This window comes from Trichoderma reesei (genome assembly GCF_000167675.1).
Source record: "Trichoderma reesei QM6a unplaced genomic scaffold TRIREscaffold_21, whole genome shotgun sequence".
Classification (NCBI taxonomy): domain Eukaryota; kingdom Fungi; phylum Ascomycota; class Sordariomycetes; order Hypocreales; family Hypocreaceae; genus Trichoderma; species Trichoderma reesei.
Window position 1 is genome coordinate 555,854 of NW_006711168.1, and position 17,513 is coordinate 573,366.

The 17,513-nt window shown below is 41.2% G+C and overlaps 5 protein-coding genes across 5 annotated transcripts; 2 read left to right on the plus strand and 3 right to left on the minus strand.

The window, feature by feature from the left end:
- Nucleotides 1–162: 162 nt before the first annotated feature.
- On the plus strand, nucleotides 163–801 carry TRIREDRAFT_67366 (uncharacterized protein; the record flags this gene model as incomplete). Its single annotated transcript, XM_006968127.1, has 1 exon — nucleotides 163–801. The coding sequence occupies one exon, from the start codon at nucleotides 163–165 to the stop codon at nucleotides 799–801; it is 639 nt and encodes a 212-aa protein (XP_006968189.1).
- Nucleotides 802–1,456: 655 nt separating this feature from the next.
- On the minus strand, nucleotides 1,457–2,973 carry TRIREDRAFT_110684 (uncharacterized protein; the record flags this gene model as incomplete). The annotated part of the gene is made up of 3 exons (XM_006968194.1): nucleotides 1,457–1,464; nucleotides 1,750–2,891; nucleotides 2,960–2,973. 3 exons carry the CDS (start codon nucleotides 2,971–2,973, stop codon nucleotides 1,457–1,459), a joined length of 1,164 nt encoding a protein of 387 aa, XP_006968256.1.
- A 3,573-nt stretch (nucleotides 2,974–6,546) lies between these two features.
- On the plus strand, nucleotides 6,547–7,380 carry TRIREDRAFT_67509 (uncharacterized protein; the record flags this gene model as incomplete). Its single annotated transcript, XM_006968128.1, has 2 exons — nucleotides 6,547–6,752; nucleotides 6,825–7,380. 2 exons carry the CDS (start codon nucleotides 6,547–6,549, stop codon nucleotides 7,378–7,380), a joined length of 762 nt encoding a protein of 253 aa, XP_006968190.1.
- A 936-nt stretch (nucleotides 7,381–8,316) lies between these two features.
- On the minus strand, nucleotides 8,317–9,967 carry TRIREDRAFT_110686 (uncharacterized protein; the record flags this gene model as incomplete). Its single annotated transcript, XM_006968195.1, has 2 exons — nucleotides 8,317–9,544; nucleotides 9,792–9,967. 2 exons carry the CDS (start codon nucleotides 9,965–9,967, stop codon nucleotides 8,317–8,319), a joined length of 1,404 nt encoding a protein of 467 aa, XP_006968257.1.
- A 5,710-nt stretch (nucleotides 9,968–15,677) lies between these two features.
- Nucleotides 15,678–17,226, minus strand: TRIREDRAFT_123441 (uncharacterized protein; the record flags this gene model as incomplete). Its single annotated transcript, XM_006968196.1, has 3 exons — nucleotides 16,588–17,226; nucleotides 15,978–15,999; nucleotides 15,678–15,688 (listed from the first exon to the last, which is right to left on the minus strand). Exons 1-3 carry the CDS (start codon nucleotides 17,209–17,211, stop codon nucleotides 15,678–15,680), a joined length of 657 nt encoding a protein of 218 aa, XP_006968258.1. The 5' UTR covers nucleotides 17,212–17,226.
- Between the last annotated feature and the right edge of the window lie 287 nt (nucleotides 17,227–17,513).

Below are 17,513 nucleotides of genomic sequence, written 5' to 3' on the forward strand. Positions count from 1 at the left end.
GACCCCGGCGCCACACTAATCCGGCCAAGCCCGCAAAATCGCAAAGCTTCCAGGTCAACTTCATCAGACCATTGAATTTGCCCAGGAATACTTGGGAGAAGCTCTCAATTGTTTCCGAAAAGCAGCACAATTCCGGCGCTGCAGTTGATCACAATCATCGACATGAGCAGAGCACTCCTTCGCTCCGTGCTGGAGCTGAGGGCTCCCAGCTGCCGCGCCCTGCCTCGAATCGCACCATTCCAGCAGATCCAGCCTCGATGCGCCTTCAACACCACGGCTCCCATCGTCGAGCCCATCTCGCCGATTCATCATCCTAACAACGCCGCCAACCCGACCGGCTCCCAAGTCCGACCCATCGCTTTCAAGAAGAGCCACCCTGCCGAACCTCCCGCTCCCATCCCCGACTCCGTCAAGACTCTCTTGCCTCTCCTCGCCGCCCAGCCCGGCCACTACATCACCGTCCACATCCACGGCTTCCCCTACCTGGTCCAGGAGGGCGACCAGATCCGCCTGCCCTTCAAGATGCCGGGTGTCCTCCCCGGAGATGTGCTGCGACTGAATCGCGCGAGCGTCATCGGTAGCCGAGACTACACTATGAAGGGTGCGCCGAGCATCGATGAGAGGGTGTTTGAATGCCGAGCGACGGTGTTGGGAACGGAGTCAGAGCCAATGAGGATCAAGGTCAAGACAAAGAGGAGGCAGAGGAGGAAGCGCCAGGCGAAGAGCAAGCATCGATATACCATTTTGCGCATTTCCGAGTTGAACATTAAGAATTTGGATGAGATTGAAGCTTCATCATGATTGTGGACTGTCGCCGGGGGACAATGGCATAGGAAAGGAGAGGCTAAAAATAGAAGAAAGGTGGGAGCCAAAGATGAACGTCAAAGGCCACGACGTAGCGGGGCAAATGTGTATCATCCATCACCCAGCATATATACATGAACACAGTATATAGCTGCCTGTACTATAACACCAAAAAGACATATGTTGGAAAAGAAATGACGACAAACAAGATGTTGTCAACTATGAAGAGATGAAGATCCTTGAACTACAAAAGGAAGAAAAGGTAGTGACAGGCATCTGTAACAGTGCACCAGGCGGTATATCAGTAACATGGACGGTCAACGCAAGTCATTGATAATATACACCAGGGAATCACCTTGATAATTAATGAACAGAGAGTACACAGGCGATATATACACATGCTATAATCTTCTAGAGAACATTGACAACAAGAAGACAGGAGACAGACGCTGCATCGGGTGATCAGAGGCTACCTTGACTGGACAGATTATCACAGCCAGTGATGCTACCAAAAAATTATATATAGCCAAGATAAAACCAACATATAGAGGTAGCTTTAGCTTCTCTACATGGATTATATGGAGAAATGATACAGAGCAACGCCGCTTTGGTTCACTAAACAAGCCTCTACTTTATATGCTTGCATATCTCTCTATGTAGCTGATATAGGTTTACCAGTAGTCATAGTATTAACTCAGATATATTGTCTTTTGAATTCTATTACAGCCCTTCGTTCTATCAAGGTTCCCGTAAGTACACCTCATGTTCTTTACGACACATTCCCGTCACGTCTTTCGAACGCTACTATAGCGATGTTGAAGTCTAATGAGTGAGAAAGAGCTAAAGCGTTGAAACGTTCAGCCATTGCCCGAAAACTCCCCCTGAGCTCCTGGGTGCCTTACTACATGTAGGGCATCCATCGTATTTTCTGGGACGGCTGTTTACCTCTAGGGGTGCTCTCATAGTATAACTCCCGAACACTACCATGTCGATGATGCAGGTGCGCATTGCGAAAAAAGCACTCAAAGGTCGTATAGTGCGCATCGTCCGCATGTGCCCTCCAAGTTGCATCCATCGGCGACCCTTCCACGCCAAAATTATGCCAGGCCTGGATTGTCGCGATTCTCTTGCCTGGGGTAATCATGACGCCGAAATCGGTGTGACAGCGCATGCAAGAATTGTATCTCCACCAACCCGGGGATTCGAGAGCCAACTCAATCTCATCTTCGACCAGAGTGGCCTCCCTGGAGATGGCCATGAGCTCGCGCTGCGTGAGATTGGCAACTTGTGCCCTCGCACTGAGAATCAACCTCTTCAGATTGCGGGATCTCTCAAGATTGCTGTAAAAGAGCTGCAGGTGCGAGCAGACTCGGAGACGAAACACTGACCCTTCGGAAAACAGCGGCGAACATGTACTTGTCACGCTGCTGAGATTCCACGTCTCGCGTAACAGAAACTGTCCGTTAATGATCCTTGGCTCCGCCTCGTAGGACTGTTTGAACCGCTTCAGATAGTGCGTCGGATATATGCATGTGCTCATCAGTCCCGCGAGGTATTTCTGATGCATGTTCCCCCGGCGAGATAGCTTCAACGCAAGCTGTATGTGATGGTGTTGAACCTGAAAGTAATCCCCGCCATATCTTTGGGAATAGTCAACCGCGCAAGGAAACCATTGCCCCCGCGAGCTTCTCAAGCACATTGGGAAGTCCGAGGTGTGAATAGGGTGGAGTTTGCAACATTTTGAACAGACCCAGAAACCGGGCAAAGTGTAAGCCAGCCCTGCCCAGAAGTCGATCCTATCCCGGAAGGAGAGACGTCGGACGGCAGCGCGCCAATCTTGAACTGTAACGTGCCGAAACGCTCTGCAGGTATGCGAAAGAAGAAACATATCGTGCAGAGCTAACTTCTCGGTGATGAGAAGAAGAATCTCCAGCGGAAGCTGCAAGATGTTTCGACTATGGTTCCGGTGACGGTGGCAGCTTTTGAAAACACGCAGCAGTTGGGGTAGGAGTGGGAGTCGTGGACGACGCATGTTGAGGTTTCGATGAGGCTGCTGAAGAAGTGGTAGCAGCTTCGGAAGAGATTTCCTAGAAGTAAGGGGGGCGCAGCTCTTCTTCTATACATGCAATGGTTTATTGAAGCTGCGGACACTTACAACTGGAGCGTCATTATGCGCCAATGGCGTTTTCCGGCGATGTTGTGACTAGGTAGCCTTTTGCATAAGAAGCCACACATTTGTAGGTAAAGTTGCTGGTCACGATTCACTTTCGAGACATCTTCGCACCATCTTGTGCGCGGGTTTAGTATGTGACCGAACAATCAGAGTACATGAAAGCTCTTATCTCGAATTTACTCAAACGCTGTTTAATTCATCAAGAAACCATCTTTTTATCAAGGATTTCTACTTATATCTTACATGCTAGGTATGTGGCTGTCCCTTAATTCCCCCCTCCAGTAAATAACATTGAAAGTAATCACTTTATCGTCATAAACGGCCCTTTTCAATATGCTCCAAGGTAATTTGACACTGAGCCGCAGGTGCATAGAAGCTCATATATCAAGAAAGAGAAGGAAATTCAAATACCATCACCTCGCATGCCCTGTCAATAGCCTGTGAGTTTTGCCCATTATCATTACAGGACCGCCCAAAATCCCGCTGCGCCCTCGCCGTAGTCCGTGCTTCAATGTTGAGGCAATCTCAAGTAGCATCTGCTTTCGAATACGACATAGCCAAGCTAATGTCCACAAGGCAATTCCTGCTTGTACCTTGAAGCTGACACTTCATGTTGGTCGTGAGACGGATAATATACGCACAGTATATATGTCACTACTGCTCATCATAACCGTACCCAGTGCCACGAGCTTTGCGCTTATACTCTCGAGACGTCCGCTTGGAGCCCACACGCCTCCGAAGAGTGAACGAGAGCCAGCTCGCAAGAATCGAGCCGCGTGGCAGGATACGCTGTTTGAGCTCCCGGCATCGTGACCTTGAAGAGGGCAATTCAAGTGGCGCAATATCGAGTTCTTCCTACAGAGACAGGAGGCGGATACAGCTTGTTCTTCAGATCATTGCAATTCAGATTCAGGCTATTTAGGAAGAGTCCTCCTATAGCATATCTCTATTTAAACTGTAGTGGTCTATGCCACCAGCTATACCAACCCCCTAGGTAGAATATCCTATACCTAAGCACTAGAATACAGTGTTATATACTAGAAGTTAATATTATTAAGGAGATATTATAAGGTAGAGGGCATATAGAATTAATATTATATGAAGTATCTGCTACTGCTGCTACTGCTGTTACTACTACTACTGCTGCTACTGCTGCTACTGCTACTACTGCTGCTACTGCTACTACTGCTACTACTGCTGCTACTACTACTACTGCCTCTACTACTGCCTCTACTACTACTGCAGCCACCTACTTAGTTATATAGCAATTTTAAGCGTTATTATTAAACTCGCGCTATAATAAGGTGGTCGGCTGCGATAGTAGGTATATATAGAAGCCGTGACCTTATATAGTGTTATTATATAAAGACAAGCCTGCCATTAGCTTACACTATAAGCGGGTGTGCAGTAATAGACTTAACGGTATATGCGCAGGAATTTTACCCTATGCACAGACTACTACAGTTCAAATTGAGATATGCTACAGTCCAAATAGGAGGACTCTTCTTAGATTATCCTAGTACTATTCCCCATCAATGGGTAAAACATCCTTGAACTAAACAAGCTTTACAACGTGATTTGTTTTGTGCTTCGGCCATATCCCATGCTGATACCAAGGTCGCCACACTGAATGCTTTCCTATAGCCCTGATGACTGAGGTTAATTGCCCCTAGATATGTGGCGTGATAGCTTTAATGGGAAGTTAGAGTATGGGGTCCCATTTGCTGGGGCGGCTCTCTCCAAACCACCACTGCAAATTTGGGCCTATTTCATAGCCAGAAAGAGCTCCTCTATCCGGCACGCGTCTTGCATAGGTACCTTAAGAGAAAGATAGCAATCAAGGTATTACTCTGGGCGAGGGGATAGGCACGATTGATCAGCATGCAGAGAATCTCATGATCCAAGCTCTGGAGGCCGATTATGATCACGTCATTGTGTCCAGTAATGCATCTGTCCACTTCGGTTCCAATTCTGGTTTCTGCTGGTTCACGATCAAGGCAAGATTGTCGATATGGGTCTCTCTGTTGCTGAAAACGGATAGCTGAAAAGCGGAGTGGCTACACGTATAGTAAGGTAGCAACCAGTATCGCATCCTCTCAGCTATTCAACGTTCCGAGGTTACAATACGACTGTGGTATGAAGAAATCGCTTTTCCATAGTTTTTGTGAGGAGAGATGAAAGCATAATATAAGATCTGAAAGCCCTCTTGGCCACCTCAAGCAGCCCTCAAGGTCTAGGTTTATTAGGACGATGGACGGTCACGCTGAGTGCTTGCTAGCCACTCCTTTGAGAAAATCTCAGAACGGGCGACTTCGTGATGCAATCGGCATCCCGATCTGGATGGGGCTAGAGTACGTGGCCTGACCAAGGAGCGCTACGGCTTTGCGTCAATCTCGATTTCGGGCAATGCCGAGGTCAAAGGGCTATTGCAACACGTCTTGAGCGCTGTCATTATGAGAATGATGCAACTGCTGGCTGTTGTTTGAATAGAGTAGGCACCGTGAGGAGTTGTTGTTTTTTTGAATGTTTCGCCGCCGTTTCGTAAGAGGCGTCCATCAGATATTTAAGCATAGCGACAACAATGCACAACTAACGCCGACTGAGGCGTCAACCATTTATGTTTTCTTGACATTTTCTCATTCCACGACATAACACATCGTATGTATAAGCGCTGATGATGAAATGGAACAGCGGGCAAATGGAGCGGTGAAAACGGTCCGGGGGTCCATCTCGTAGATTGGCATTCAGCTGGGCTGCCTGCAGTTCAGTTGTGGCGATGAAGCTCACCGACGACGCGATTCTCAATCACGGCGTGTCAAGATCCGGAACTGCGTTCAAACAAGAACAAAAAAAAAACATGAGCCGTGATTGGTAGGATGGTGGGCCCCCCCCGACGTTCAGCTGAAAAGCAATCGCGACTATCAAAAAACCTGAAGCTGGGCCAGACGGTGCGCTATATGACGTGCTATACTATGCCATCGAGGCGATCTACCGCAACTTACACCAGGTCGAGCTTCACGGCTTGGAGGCCCACCGGAAGACCAGCTCCCGCTGAGCCTCTTTTCTCTTGTCCTGGCGTCCAATGAATGGCGCCTGAGCTTATCTCGGTATGCTACCCGATATGCCCAACGGTATACATAATAGTCGTTGTGTCATAGAAGGTGGCGATTGGATATGGTAGCTCTTGGGGAGCTGCAGGTAAGCTTGGATGCTGCTTTTCTCACATGCATGTGGGCAAGCCACACGATGCACTACCGGTATCAAGATGACAGAATCTTGGCGTATGAGCTTGTTTTTTTCATTCTCCTGCCGATCTGGGGTACGCGTCCATGGGGAGCTCATAGTAGTAGTACAAGCAATTACGGAGGAAGAATTAGAGTTGCGGTCCGAGGCATCTGGCTGGGTTGATCGAGGAGATGACGTGCACTTGCATGGAGTCGCTGGTGAGGACGAGGTATAAGTAGAGGACATCCGAGTGCAGAGCTCAGAAGGTTTTCAATATCAAATCCTCTCCATCTTCTTACACAACGTACCATCAAACACTCCAAACACCTCAAACACACGCCATCATGCACAAGGTCAAGAAAGCCGTCGGTGACCTCATCTCCAAAGACGGGAAGCACGACACCACCGTTGACGAAGAAGTCCGACAGCCCGTCACCAACGAACATGTCCGTCCCCACGAGCAGGAGCACGTGAGGACCGCAGTGGAAAAGGACATCCATCAAGATCACCACCATACTGTGGTTCAGCCGCTGGAACACAAGGAAGTCCTGTATGTCTTGAGAAACTCTTCCCATCAACATGCAAGCATCCAATCTCTAACCTTTTCTTTTCTTTTTTGCAGCCCCGAAAAGCATCATGAGAGAGTCCTCCCCACAGAGCACCGGTCCTTTGACCACGGCAGCGACAAGGATGTGCACAACTTCCTCGAGCGCGATGCCGCCAAATACAAAGACGCCTCAGTCACCCACCACAAGACTCACGAGACCCATACCGAAGCACCCATTATCGCCGGCGAGCGCGTCCACCACCACGTCCATGAGCACATCCAGCCCGTCATCCACAAGGAGACGGTGGCGCCAGAAGTCATCCACACAACTGTCCCTGTCCATGAAACCCATCAGGCTGCGGCCGTGCACCATGGTACCAAGGTCTTGCCGACGAAGACTTTGAGTGAGTTTACGGGTGGACAGGGGCTGCCCGAGAGCAGAGAGTCTCGTATGAAGGAACAGTATGAGGGATGTCCGACGTTTGATGGCAAGGACTTGGAGAGCGGTAGGACTGAGGGCAACAGGACTGCTGGAGATGTGACTGCAGGCCATACGACGGCGGGTAATGGCACTGCGGGTAATGTAACTACGGGTCATCGGGCTGGTGCCAACGAAGGTCTGGGACATTGATCTAAAAGTTGGATGATCGAACAATCATTTGTATAATAGTGTAATATTTATTCTTTTGGACCACCTGATGCCTTCTCCGTCTCCCAGGTCATCGTCATATTTGCTATACACATACCACGGATGCTGTGATTCGCAACTACCGAAGATGATGACACATGAGCGTTGTGATATACACATGAGTGTTCCTGAACTGGTGGCATATGACCTTGGAGCCTCTGGCCTCAGTGGCAACGCGTGGACCTGCGCTTGAAGTTGCTAAGAGATCTACAAGAAACTTCACACCGTCATGCTTGAAGCGTGCCGTTGCTGTCCAGCAGTTTTTCCAGTCCCGTCTGTGCTCCAAGTCGCATAGGTATCTGGTTCGACTCACCCACACGTCCATCCTCTCACAGTTTCTGTAAGCCCAACTTGATACCTGGGCCTTAGTAGAGCTGCCAAGTCCATGAGCTCGGTCTATCGTTACCCCAAATTCGGCTTTCGGGACACACTTGCATCTGCATTCCACCATTGCGGCGCCATAATGCCCAGACGACGGACTTCCTCTATAGTCGAGGGCCCTGTGAGCAAGTTCATGGTTCTCGTCACCTGCTTCTAGAGGGAGGACAGAGGCGATGATGGTGCGTTGGCTAGGTGAGAGGCGGTGATATAGCGATGAATGGCATGTGAATGTGGCGGCGCAATTGATAGAGCTTCAGCATTGCTGTATCTATGTGCACATATTTGTCGAGATATAGCTGCGAAAAGACATTGGGCAGGAAAGGCCCTTTATGTGACCTTGATCAGAGACTGTTAGTATATCTCGAGACGACAAGCATACTGCGGAAGATGTAGTGATATGGTGGACTTACCAGTTCATCATCAAATGGTGCCCGCTAAATTCCTCCACATGCCGATCGTTCGAGTTTAACGAGGTCCAGGCTTTCACAAGCGGTCATATCACCAGGTTAACATGAGTATGTCCTCCGGGCCCTTTGGGAGGGTTCGACGCCAGTCTTTGCCGAAGTTGCTGCGCCAAATTTTGTCAATTTCATTTGCAACCTCCTCGCTTGCATCAGTCCACCCTGCTCCTCCGCCAGTTTCTTCCAGATGTGTGACAAGCGTCGTGATGTCGAAGCGGTGTCCCGCCCATACCCCCCGACAGATCTTTGGGGCACCTCTTATGCCATTGCCGGACGAAGACCAGCATATGCGTGTTATGACGGCTTCGCCAAACCCCACAAGATCAAGAACTGGGCCCTGAACGCATCCCTGTGACATTGCAGTGGCCTCTGCGCGGACAAACTCTTTCGTGGTAAGGTTACGCAGGATCCATGGTTCATCTCTGGGGAAGTATTTGTCCCACCCATCGATGTCCAGGGGCAGACCCAATCTTTTCAACATGGCGGTGGTCACACCCGGCGCGGCGCAGAAATGCTCCCGTAGACGTTGGACCTTGATACTTTCCCTGGGCCATGCTGGAAGCAGGGAAGAATCGACCAAGTGTTGAAGGGTCAGCATCGTGGGACCGAATTCTGGTTCTTCGGAACCGAAATGCTTGTTGATGGCACGTAGCTGAGCTTGAGAAAACAGCCCTGGGGGGAAATCGCCCGGCTCAATGTTGCTTCCCACGCATACAAGCTTTTCATTAGCCCAACGCCCATATTTTCCGGCAATCCGACTGTGGACATGCTCTGGAGCAAGCTTGCAGAAATGCTGATTCACTAGTCCAAGGCTGACAACATCTTTCAAGTCGTCAAGAAGATTGAATAGTTCGTGGTGTAACTCGGTCGGGAGGCCACCAAGGCTAGGTAGCTGAGGGCCGTCTTCTGGCAAATTTCCAACCTGCAAGTGGACTTTTCGCTCGGGGCAGCTCTTATGCATGACTGGAACAGTCAGCATCTTGGCGAGGAATCTCATGCCGGAGAAGAGTAGACCATGAAGGTCAGCCGTCCATTCGTCCTTTTCCACGAGATGAGGGGCCATGAGAGTAAAAGTCTCCATGTCTCGGTGTGCAGAATCCGTGCTTGTGTGGTGGCGGCAGGCTGGAAAGTATGCGATGGCTGCAGAGCTGAGCGCGTGATGGTAGGGGATCGTAATGAGTGCTTCTCGCTGCCTTTCGTGGAAGTGTTTGCGGTAGGAGTCGGATTCCGATGATGTCGAATCTTTCTTCTCGCAGGAACTGCGGCTTCGGGACGCGTGGCGAGGTTGGTTGTGGGAAAATTAACGGAAGGAGCGAAAGTCTGGTCCGGACCTTCTGTTGTTGTTGAGGTGAATGTTTACGTTTACATAAGCGCGTTCTTCTCACCTTGAGTTGAGATCATGAAACGCAGACTGCACAAGGTTTCATACGGGTTCTTTATCGGACAGTCTTAGATGTCATGCAAATCCAATTTCATTGTTGCTTCATTGAGTCAATCTATCTTAATGCGCACCTCGTCAGGCCCATAGAGACTTGGCGCTTTCGCGTCTCTCTACGTGAAGGGTAGTGATACCGCCCTTCGATATCGGTGAGGTAGAGGTTACGTGTAAACGATGCAACCAATAGTAGCTCTTGAATAGAACTCAAATAGGAGGAGGCAATCTTGGGGCATATGGACGAAAGAAGCATGGTTACTCAACCAGTAGGTATCTTACCTTAAGACAGCGCGAAGAGTGGTGGTGGCACACACGGATGAAACAAGGAATGACTATCTACAGGTGCCTTTACCAGTGTACTGACTTAGCTAAGGTATTCAGCATGCCAGCAAATTAATATTCTTATTACTGCTACTTTATATCCAGATATCATAAGACTTTCTACTCTGCTACTACCACTACAGTCTTCTACTCTGTGTACAAGCTCTTGTAGGTTGGTTAGTTAGTGTTATTTAACGCCAGGGCAGCGACTATATAGCAGTCGCCGCTAAGCCTCCTAAAGGGCATAGGGTATGCTAGGCTAGGCCCTGGCTGTTTATATACTAGCTATATATAAATAAGGGTGATTACTAGGCCCCTAAGTATATTAATCCTAAAGTTATATCTAAACCTATTTAATAAGTTTAACTAAAAGGCAGAGGGGCATATTCTTATTTTACTATATCTCCTTAACTTTATTTATAAAGCAGTACTAGTCTTATTTATAGCTATAGGCTGTTTAAAAGCAGCTTTAAGGTAGGTAATTATTATTTCCTTAAATCCTATATATATATATTAGTAAGGCAAGTGCCCTAGTGTATTAAAAATATATAAAATATTATATATCTAGTATTAAAGTATAATAAAGGAAAGTAATATAATATAATATTAATAATATAGTATAAGTAAAAGTAAAAAAACGCTATAACTTTATTAAAAGTATTAATTTATTTTAAAACTTATATATATAATTATAAATATAAGTATATAAGTAAAAAGACTCTCTTTTTTATATTATATAAGGTTTTTAGCTTTTTAATATAGGCAGATTTTTATATAAAAGCTAGTCTTTTTTAAGAATATTTTAAAAGCTTTTAGGTTTACTAAAAGCTTTTATAAGTATATCCTCTTTTTACTATTTATATATAGTTTCTTTTATAGCTAGTCTTTTATTTATAGCTATAGCTAGAAGTAGTTAAGTGTTTTTAAGTAAAAGACTATATACTTTAATATCTTATTTACTTTATAAAAGTAGTATAAATTTACTCTTTTATAATTAAACTTCTAATAATACTATTTAAAGTCCTTATATTTTATTCTTAATATTAGCAGTTAGTATAAGGTAGGTTATTTAAGCAAGAGCTTAAAGGGGTATTAAAGGCTATACTTTAAGCTATAATCCTAGTACCTTTTTAATTATAGCTTAAAAAGTTAAGCCTACTTTACCTAGTATATAGCCTTTATATCTTTTTTTTATACTATTTAGATTTTAATAAGTATAGCTTTAGCCTTTAAGTCTTAAGCAGCCTTACTGCCTTATTTTATAAAAAAGTCTGCTATTTTATTCCTTAGTATTTTTATATAGCTAAGGCACTACTTTAATTATACTTATTAATTTCTTACTAGCTTTTAAAAGTATAAGAATGCCTACTATAATATATTTAATACCTTGCCTTTTATATATTAAATTATAGCTATATTATTTAGGTAAATTTATATTATCCCTGCCTTATTTCCTTTACTTATAAGGCAGAGGGCTGCTTATAGCTTATATAGTATACTTACTGCCTTTATATTAAAAATAACTAAATTAAGATATAGTTATATATACCCTTTTTTTATTAATAAGGCGCCTTTTTTAAGGTAGGCTGCTTATTTATATTTAACCTTATTCTAGTCCTTTAGCTTTAGTCTGCCTTTTAAATTATTTATAAAGATAATTATATTAATATTAAAGAGGAAGGTATACTAGTTTATAAAGGCTAATACTGCCTTTACTTTATTTATCCCCTTTATTAAGTTTATAATTAAACCTAGGCTATAGGTATATTAGGCTAGAATTAGCCTTAAAACTTTATAATATATTAAAGTAGTAATTTAAATATTTATTTATAGTTAAAAATATATATCTGCCCTTTATTTTTATTATATAAGTAGTATTTTAAGTTTTTAAATAAGTAGGTGTTTTTAATTTACTATTTATAGCTAAAAAGTAAAGTAAAGCTATTATTTCTTAAAGGCGCCTACTGCTATAAAAAACCTAGTATCCTTAGCTAGTATAGCTATTAAGGTAGTCTTTTATACTAGTAATACTGCTTATACTGCTAAATTAAGGACTTATTAAATTATATTAATTACTTACCTTATTTAGGCGCTAACTTAGCAGCTGCTAGCTTAAGCTTAATTATTAAGCAGCTTTAAGTACCTGCTATATTATACCTCTGCCTTATATAGTATTATTAAAAGGATATAAGCTATAGCTGCTTTCCTAGTAGCTATTAAAGGAGGTTTATACTTTATATTAGCTATAAACTATAAGTATTAAGTAACTACCTTAGCCTTATTATAGTATTCTTAAAGGTGTTATTTATAGCTAAGTTTTTAATTAAAGTAGTACCTTAGCTATTATAAAGTAAGCAGCTATAGGTTATCTTTACTTAAGTAAACTAGTATAGGCTAAATAATAAAGTTATTATTTACTTATATAAAGGGGTTTTTAATGCCCTTTATTTAGGTAATATATAAGGCCTTATATTTTTTTAGTATAAAAAAGACCTTATTTTTTAGTCTTTAAGCTTAGATTTCCTTTATATTTATAGTAATAAAGTATATATTCTTTTTTAAGAAGTAACTGGTTTAGTAAAGCGCTATATTATTTATATACTTAAAGTATAATTTATTATTTTAGTTTAGTAGCTTTATAAGGTATAAGATATATAATATTAGTAATTAAGGTAATTTTTATAAAGTACTGCATTTTAAAGTTTATAATTTAGCTACTTTACTTTTTAGCTAAACTTAAATTTAGCACTTATATAAGTAGCTGCTTATTATAGTTATAAGCTAGTAGTACTAGCCTTATTACTAAAGTTAGTATATAAATTACTTAGTAAAAAGTATATTAAATACCCTTTAAATATTTATTATAATTAGTATAACTACCTTTTTTATTACTAAGGCCTATTATATATTATATATAAAGCAGGCAGTAAGATTTATAGCAGCCCTTTTTAAAAAGGCACTAGTATATTAAAGGCTAATAACCTTAGCTATAAGTATAGCTTAGGTTATTTTATAAGTTAGGAGTTATTTTAATCCTTTACTTAGTATTAATATTAATACTATTAGTCTTTAAAAGTAAAAGCTAAAAAGGTCTTTCTTCTTAACCTTTAATAATATAACTACCTTTACTAGCCTTTATTTATAAAGGTAGTAGCTTATTTATAAGTATTTATTAAATAATGCTATAACCTTTTAACTTATAAATCTTTAGCTAGCCTTTAATAGCTAAGCTATAGTTTTATTTACCTTTAGGGCTATACTTATAATACTAATTATATTTTTTATAACCTCTTTATAAAAGGCTAGCTTTATAATATCTAGCTATAAGTTAGCCTTAGTTTTTTCTTAGCCTTTTAAAAGGTTTATATTTAAGTTATTAATAGCTGTAAACTGCTAAACTATATTATAAGCTAAGGCTTTAGCTTTTTTTAATATATCCTTAATAATCTTATTATTTTATTAAAGTAAAGGTGCCTTTAGCTTCCCTCTTTTATAATACTAGCCTATTACTTTATAAAGCTTCTAGTTATTAAAGCAGTTATTAATAATACTTTTTTAATATTACCTTTTTATAGCTTATATTATTTTATAAAATGCTTAATAAGTGGCATTAGCTAGCTTTAACTACTAGCCTACCTTTTTAATAATAGCTTTATATTTATAATACCTTTAGCAGTAGTCCTTAATTTATTAAGGGGCGTTTTAGCCTTTATTTATAATAGTATAGCTAATAGCCTATATTATATCTACCTAGGCCTTATTAAAGCCCTGCATTTAGCTGTTTATTTAGTCTTTAATTACTAGGCTCTTTAAGTCTGCTATACTTACTATATAAACGCCTATTATTATCTTAAAGCAGGGGAGCTTATTATTAAAAACCTAGTAGTATATATATTTAGTTAGCTTAATCCCTTGCCTTAGTATAATAGTAATAAGTATAGTATAATTAAAGCTAAAAGTAAGTTTTAGTTAAACCTCTATTTAAATATATAGTATATTAAAAAAGACTAGGTTTAAGATATAGCTAGCTTTATAAATAGCTATGCCTAGCTGTTTTATAAATACTATCTTTAAATCCTTAAACTATTATATAAGCTAGTTACTTTTATTATATATACTAATACCTAGCTTTTAAAAGGCATTATATATATTTATATTACTACTAATTATATACTTATCTTTTAAGAGCAGATTTATAAAATATTCTAGTATTTACTTTATTTAAGGCTTTTATAAGTATTATACTAGGCTATATATATATTTTATAGCCTTTAGTTTAAGTACTTTTAAGGCAGCCTAATACCTCTTCTCCTTTAAGGGCTTTTACTTATTAAGTAAAGGTCTAGCCCTTAGCTATATTAATATTATTAAGCTATTATTTAAATTTAGCTGCCTTATTATAATTCTTTATCCCTGCTATAGTCTTATATAGTTATATAATGCTAATAAAGAAGGCTTATATAAGCTTAAGGGCTATAAATAATAAAGGGGCTATAGTAATAATAGTGCTTAAATTAGCGCCTTTATTAAAGGTATAGGCTAAGCAGCTAGACTTAAAGGGGGTATATAAAGGCCTAGAGCCCTTTTATTTTTTACTTCTGCCTCTCTTTCTTTTACTACCCCTTTTAGGCTTATTAATAGCTATAGCTTTTATTATAATAAGGCTTAGGCCTTAAGCAGTAAAGTAGTATTTACCTCCTGCTTTATAAATATTCTTAAAGTATTATTAAAAGAGTATAACTAGCCAGCCCCCTTAAAGGGTTAATACTATAGGGTATTTTTTATATCTAGCCTTAAAAGGGCTATAGTAGTTTATATATTTTATAAGTAAGGTATAGACTTTTATAAAATAGGTATAGTTATTTAAGCAGTTATTATAATAGCTATACTTTAAGACTTAGGTATAGTAATATTTATTATAATAGTTTTAGCAGCTTAGGTTATATATTTTATTAGGCTTTAGCTTTTTATTAATAATTTTAAAAAGGCTGCTAAAGTTAAAAAGCTTAAAGGTTTAAATAGGCTTTTAAAAAAAGATTACTTAAGTAATATAACTTATTTTAAGGTTTACTTTATAATATAAAGGCTTATATTATATTAAAACCTTTTTAATTTAGGCTTTAGCTTTTTTAAAAACTAGATTAGCTATTTAGACTTAGAACCTATTTTAGGCAGTAAAGCTAATTAAGATCTTAAAAACTATATATATATACTACTTTTTTAATAGTAAAATAGTTACCTTATTATAAATTTTAAAAACTATAGCTTATTTTATTAAAAGGGTATTATATACTGTTTTTATAGCTAGCCTAATAGTATAGCTAGTTTTTATATTAATAACCTTTAAGATATCCCTTAAAGTAAGCTATAAAGCTTTATAAAGCTTATATTAAAGCTAGAAGGGCTTCTAGCGCTATTTAAGTGCCTAGCTATTTAAAAGTATAATAAGAATATAGTTATCCTCCTTTTATAAGGAGGTAAAGGATATATTAAAGGTATATATTAAGGTCTTTAAGGCTAAAGGAGCTGCTAATTTAGCAGCTACTTTTATAAAGGAGACTTTATACTAGCTGCTTATTAATATTTTTAATATAAGTGTTAAAGGCAGGGAGATAAATATAAAAGGTATTAAGTATATGCTTTTAAATAGCAGCTATATACTATTTATAAAGGCCTTAGTAAAAAAATATTTAATAATTATATTAACTAGTACTTAAGCTTCTGCTTATTATTTAGCCTTTTATATACTTTAAAAGAATGCTATAAAGGTATTAAAGGTATTTCCTAGCTATATAAAAACTTCCTTTTTAATAAAGGCTTATTATATTATATTATTTAACTAAAGTATAAAGGCCTAGGCAGTATATTTTAATATAATGCCTTTTAGTAGTTTAATTTATAATAATAGCTAGGTGTTAAGGATCTATTACTACTTACCTTACTATAAGTTAAAAGGAGAGAAAGCTATTAAAGTCTTAGTATAAACTCTAGTAGTGCTGGCTTTAGCTTAAGGGGCTATTACTAATATAGTTAGGCATATTTCTATTATATTATGCCTCTATTCCTATAGCTTAAAGCTGCAGTTAAGGGAAATATATAGAGGTTTTGCCTTTATTAGGCAAGTGTTAAGCTTTTATAGTAGGTATAGTGGGTGCACTAATAGTAGCAAGCTAGTGCAAAAATTTTTCAGGGAAAGGTGTACAAGCTCTTGTAGTGCCTACTGAAGACAGCCTATAGAAGACAAGCAGCCTTCTGGCTCTGCATATTATCTTGGGATGCTACATGGTCGCTCCCAGGGAATAGACGCGAGTCGACTACATGCGTAATTCAGTCATATCAGTGCTGACACCTTACATGAACCGGAACTGCTCGCAGTGACGACTCCAAGACCCGGGCCACAAGGTGGCATATCGTGTAAGATCAGAAAGCGTCAGAGCTACTCTGTTGCGTCGAGACGCCTTATTCTATCTTTGCAAGCTCCGGCAAATCTAATCCAGTGTAATTGTCGAGCATAAAACGAAGCTCATCATCAAAGTCATCCATATCCATTACCCTCCCCCCTTGCTGCCACTGCCACGTGTATGCCATCTCCAGCTGAGGACCAGTCAACAAAAGCCCTGTGTTGAGATCAAGGAACCTAACGTTTTCCCGAGCACATGGTCCGAAGCCACAGACCGCCCATGTCGAGCCCCAAGCACAGAAATATTCCGATATTGCCAGGTGAAGCTCTCGCAGGGCAGTGAACGGCGCCATGAGCTTTTTACTCACGCTACCAAAGACATCAAACAGTAAGTCACCGCGGTCGCCAGGTGGAACTGTAAACCTGAGCCGCCGAATATCGGCCTGATACGGCTCGAGCCAGTCCACTCTATCGTCTGCGAGACAGATCATGTCCTGCTCGAAATCGACCCAGATGTACCGATGCTCATGCTCGCCGGGCACCATGGTGAAGAAGGCCTTCTGATACGCCGCGGCTTGACGGGACTCGCGGCATACGTGCATCACTGCAGGCGGCGCCATGGCCGAGGAGAAGTCGTTTGGGGCGATGCGCCTCCAGCGAACCACTTCCGTCGGCCTCGCGCTGATGTGGACGAGGCGTGGAGTTGCCGCAAGGGCCCAAATCCGGAGCCGAAGCTCGGTGGGAAGACGGGGGAAGGGATGGAACGTGACGGCCATTGCGTGAGAGCGGACGGGGTTGATGAGTTGTCTTGCGGTGCACTGAAAGAAGGAGGTCGATGTGTTCAGGGCAGGTCTGCTGTCTCGCCTTACATGTTGTTGATTGGGAATTCTCTATGAAAGTAAGTGGAGGTACGTGAAGCCGGAGAGCATGGAGTCACGATCGCTTTGGGTCAGATTAGGTTGTGGGAGCTAAACACCTAAGGTGGTGCCTAGCACGCTATGTTGCGTTAAGCGGAAGCACCGAACCCCTGTGAGGCAGCACTCCATCACGGGTCTCGGCACTATATAGAAGCCATCGT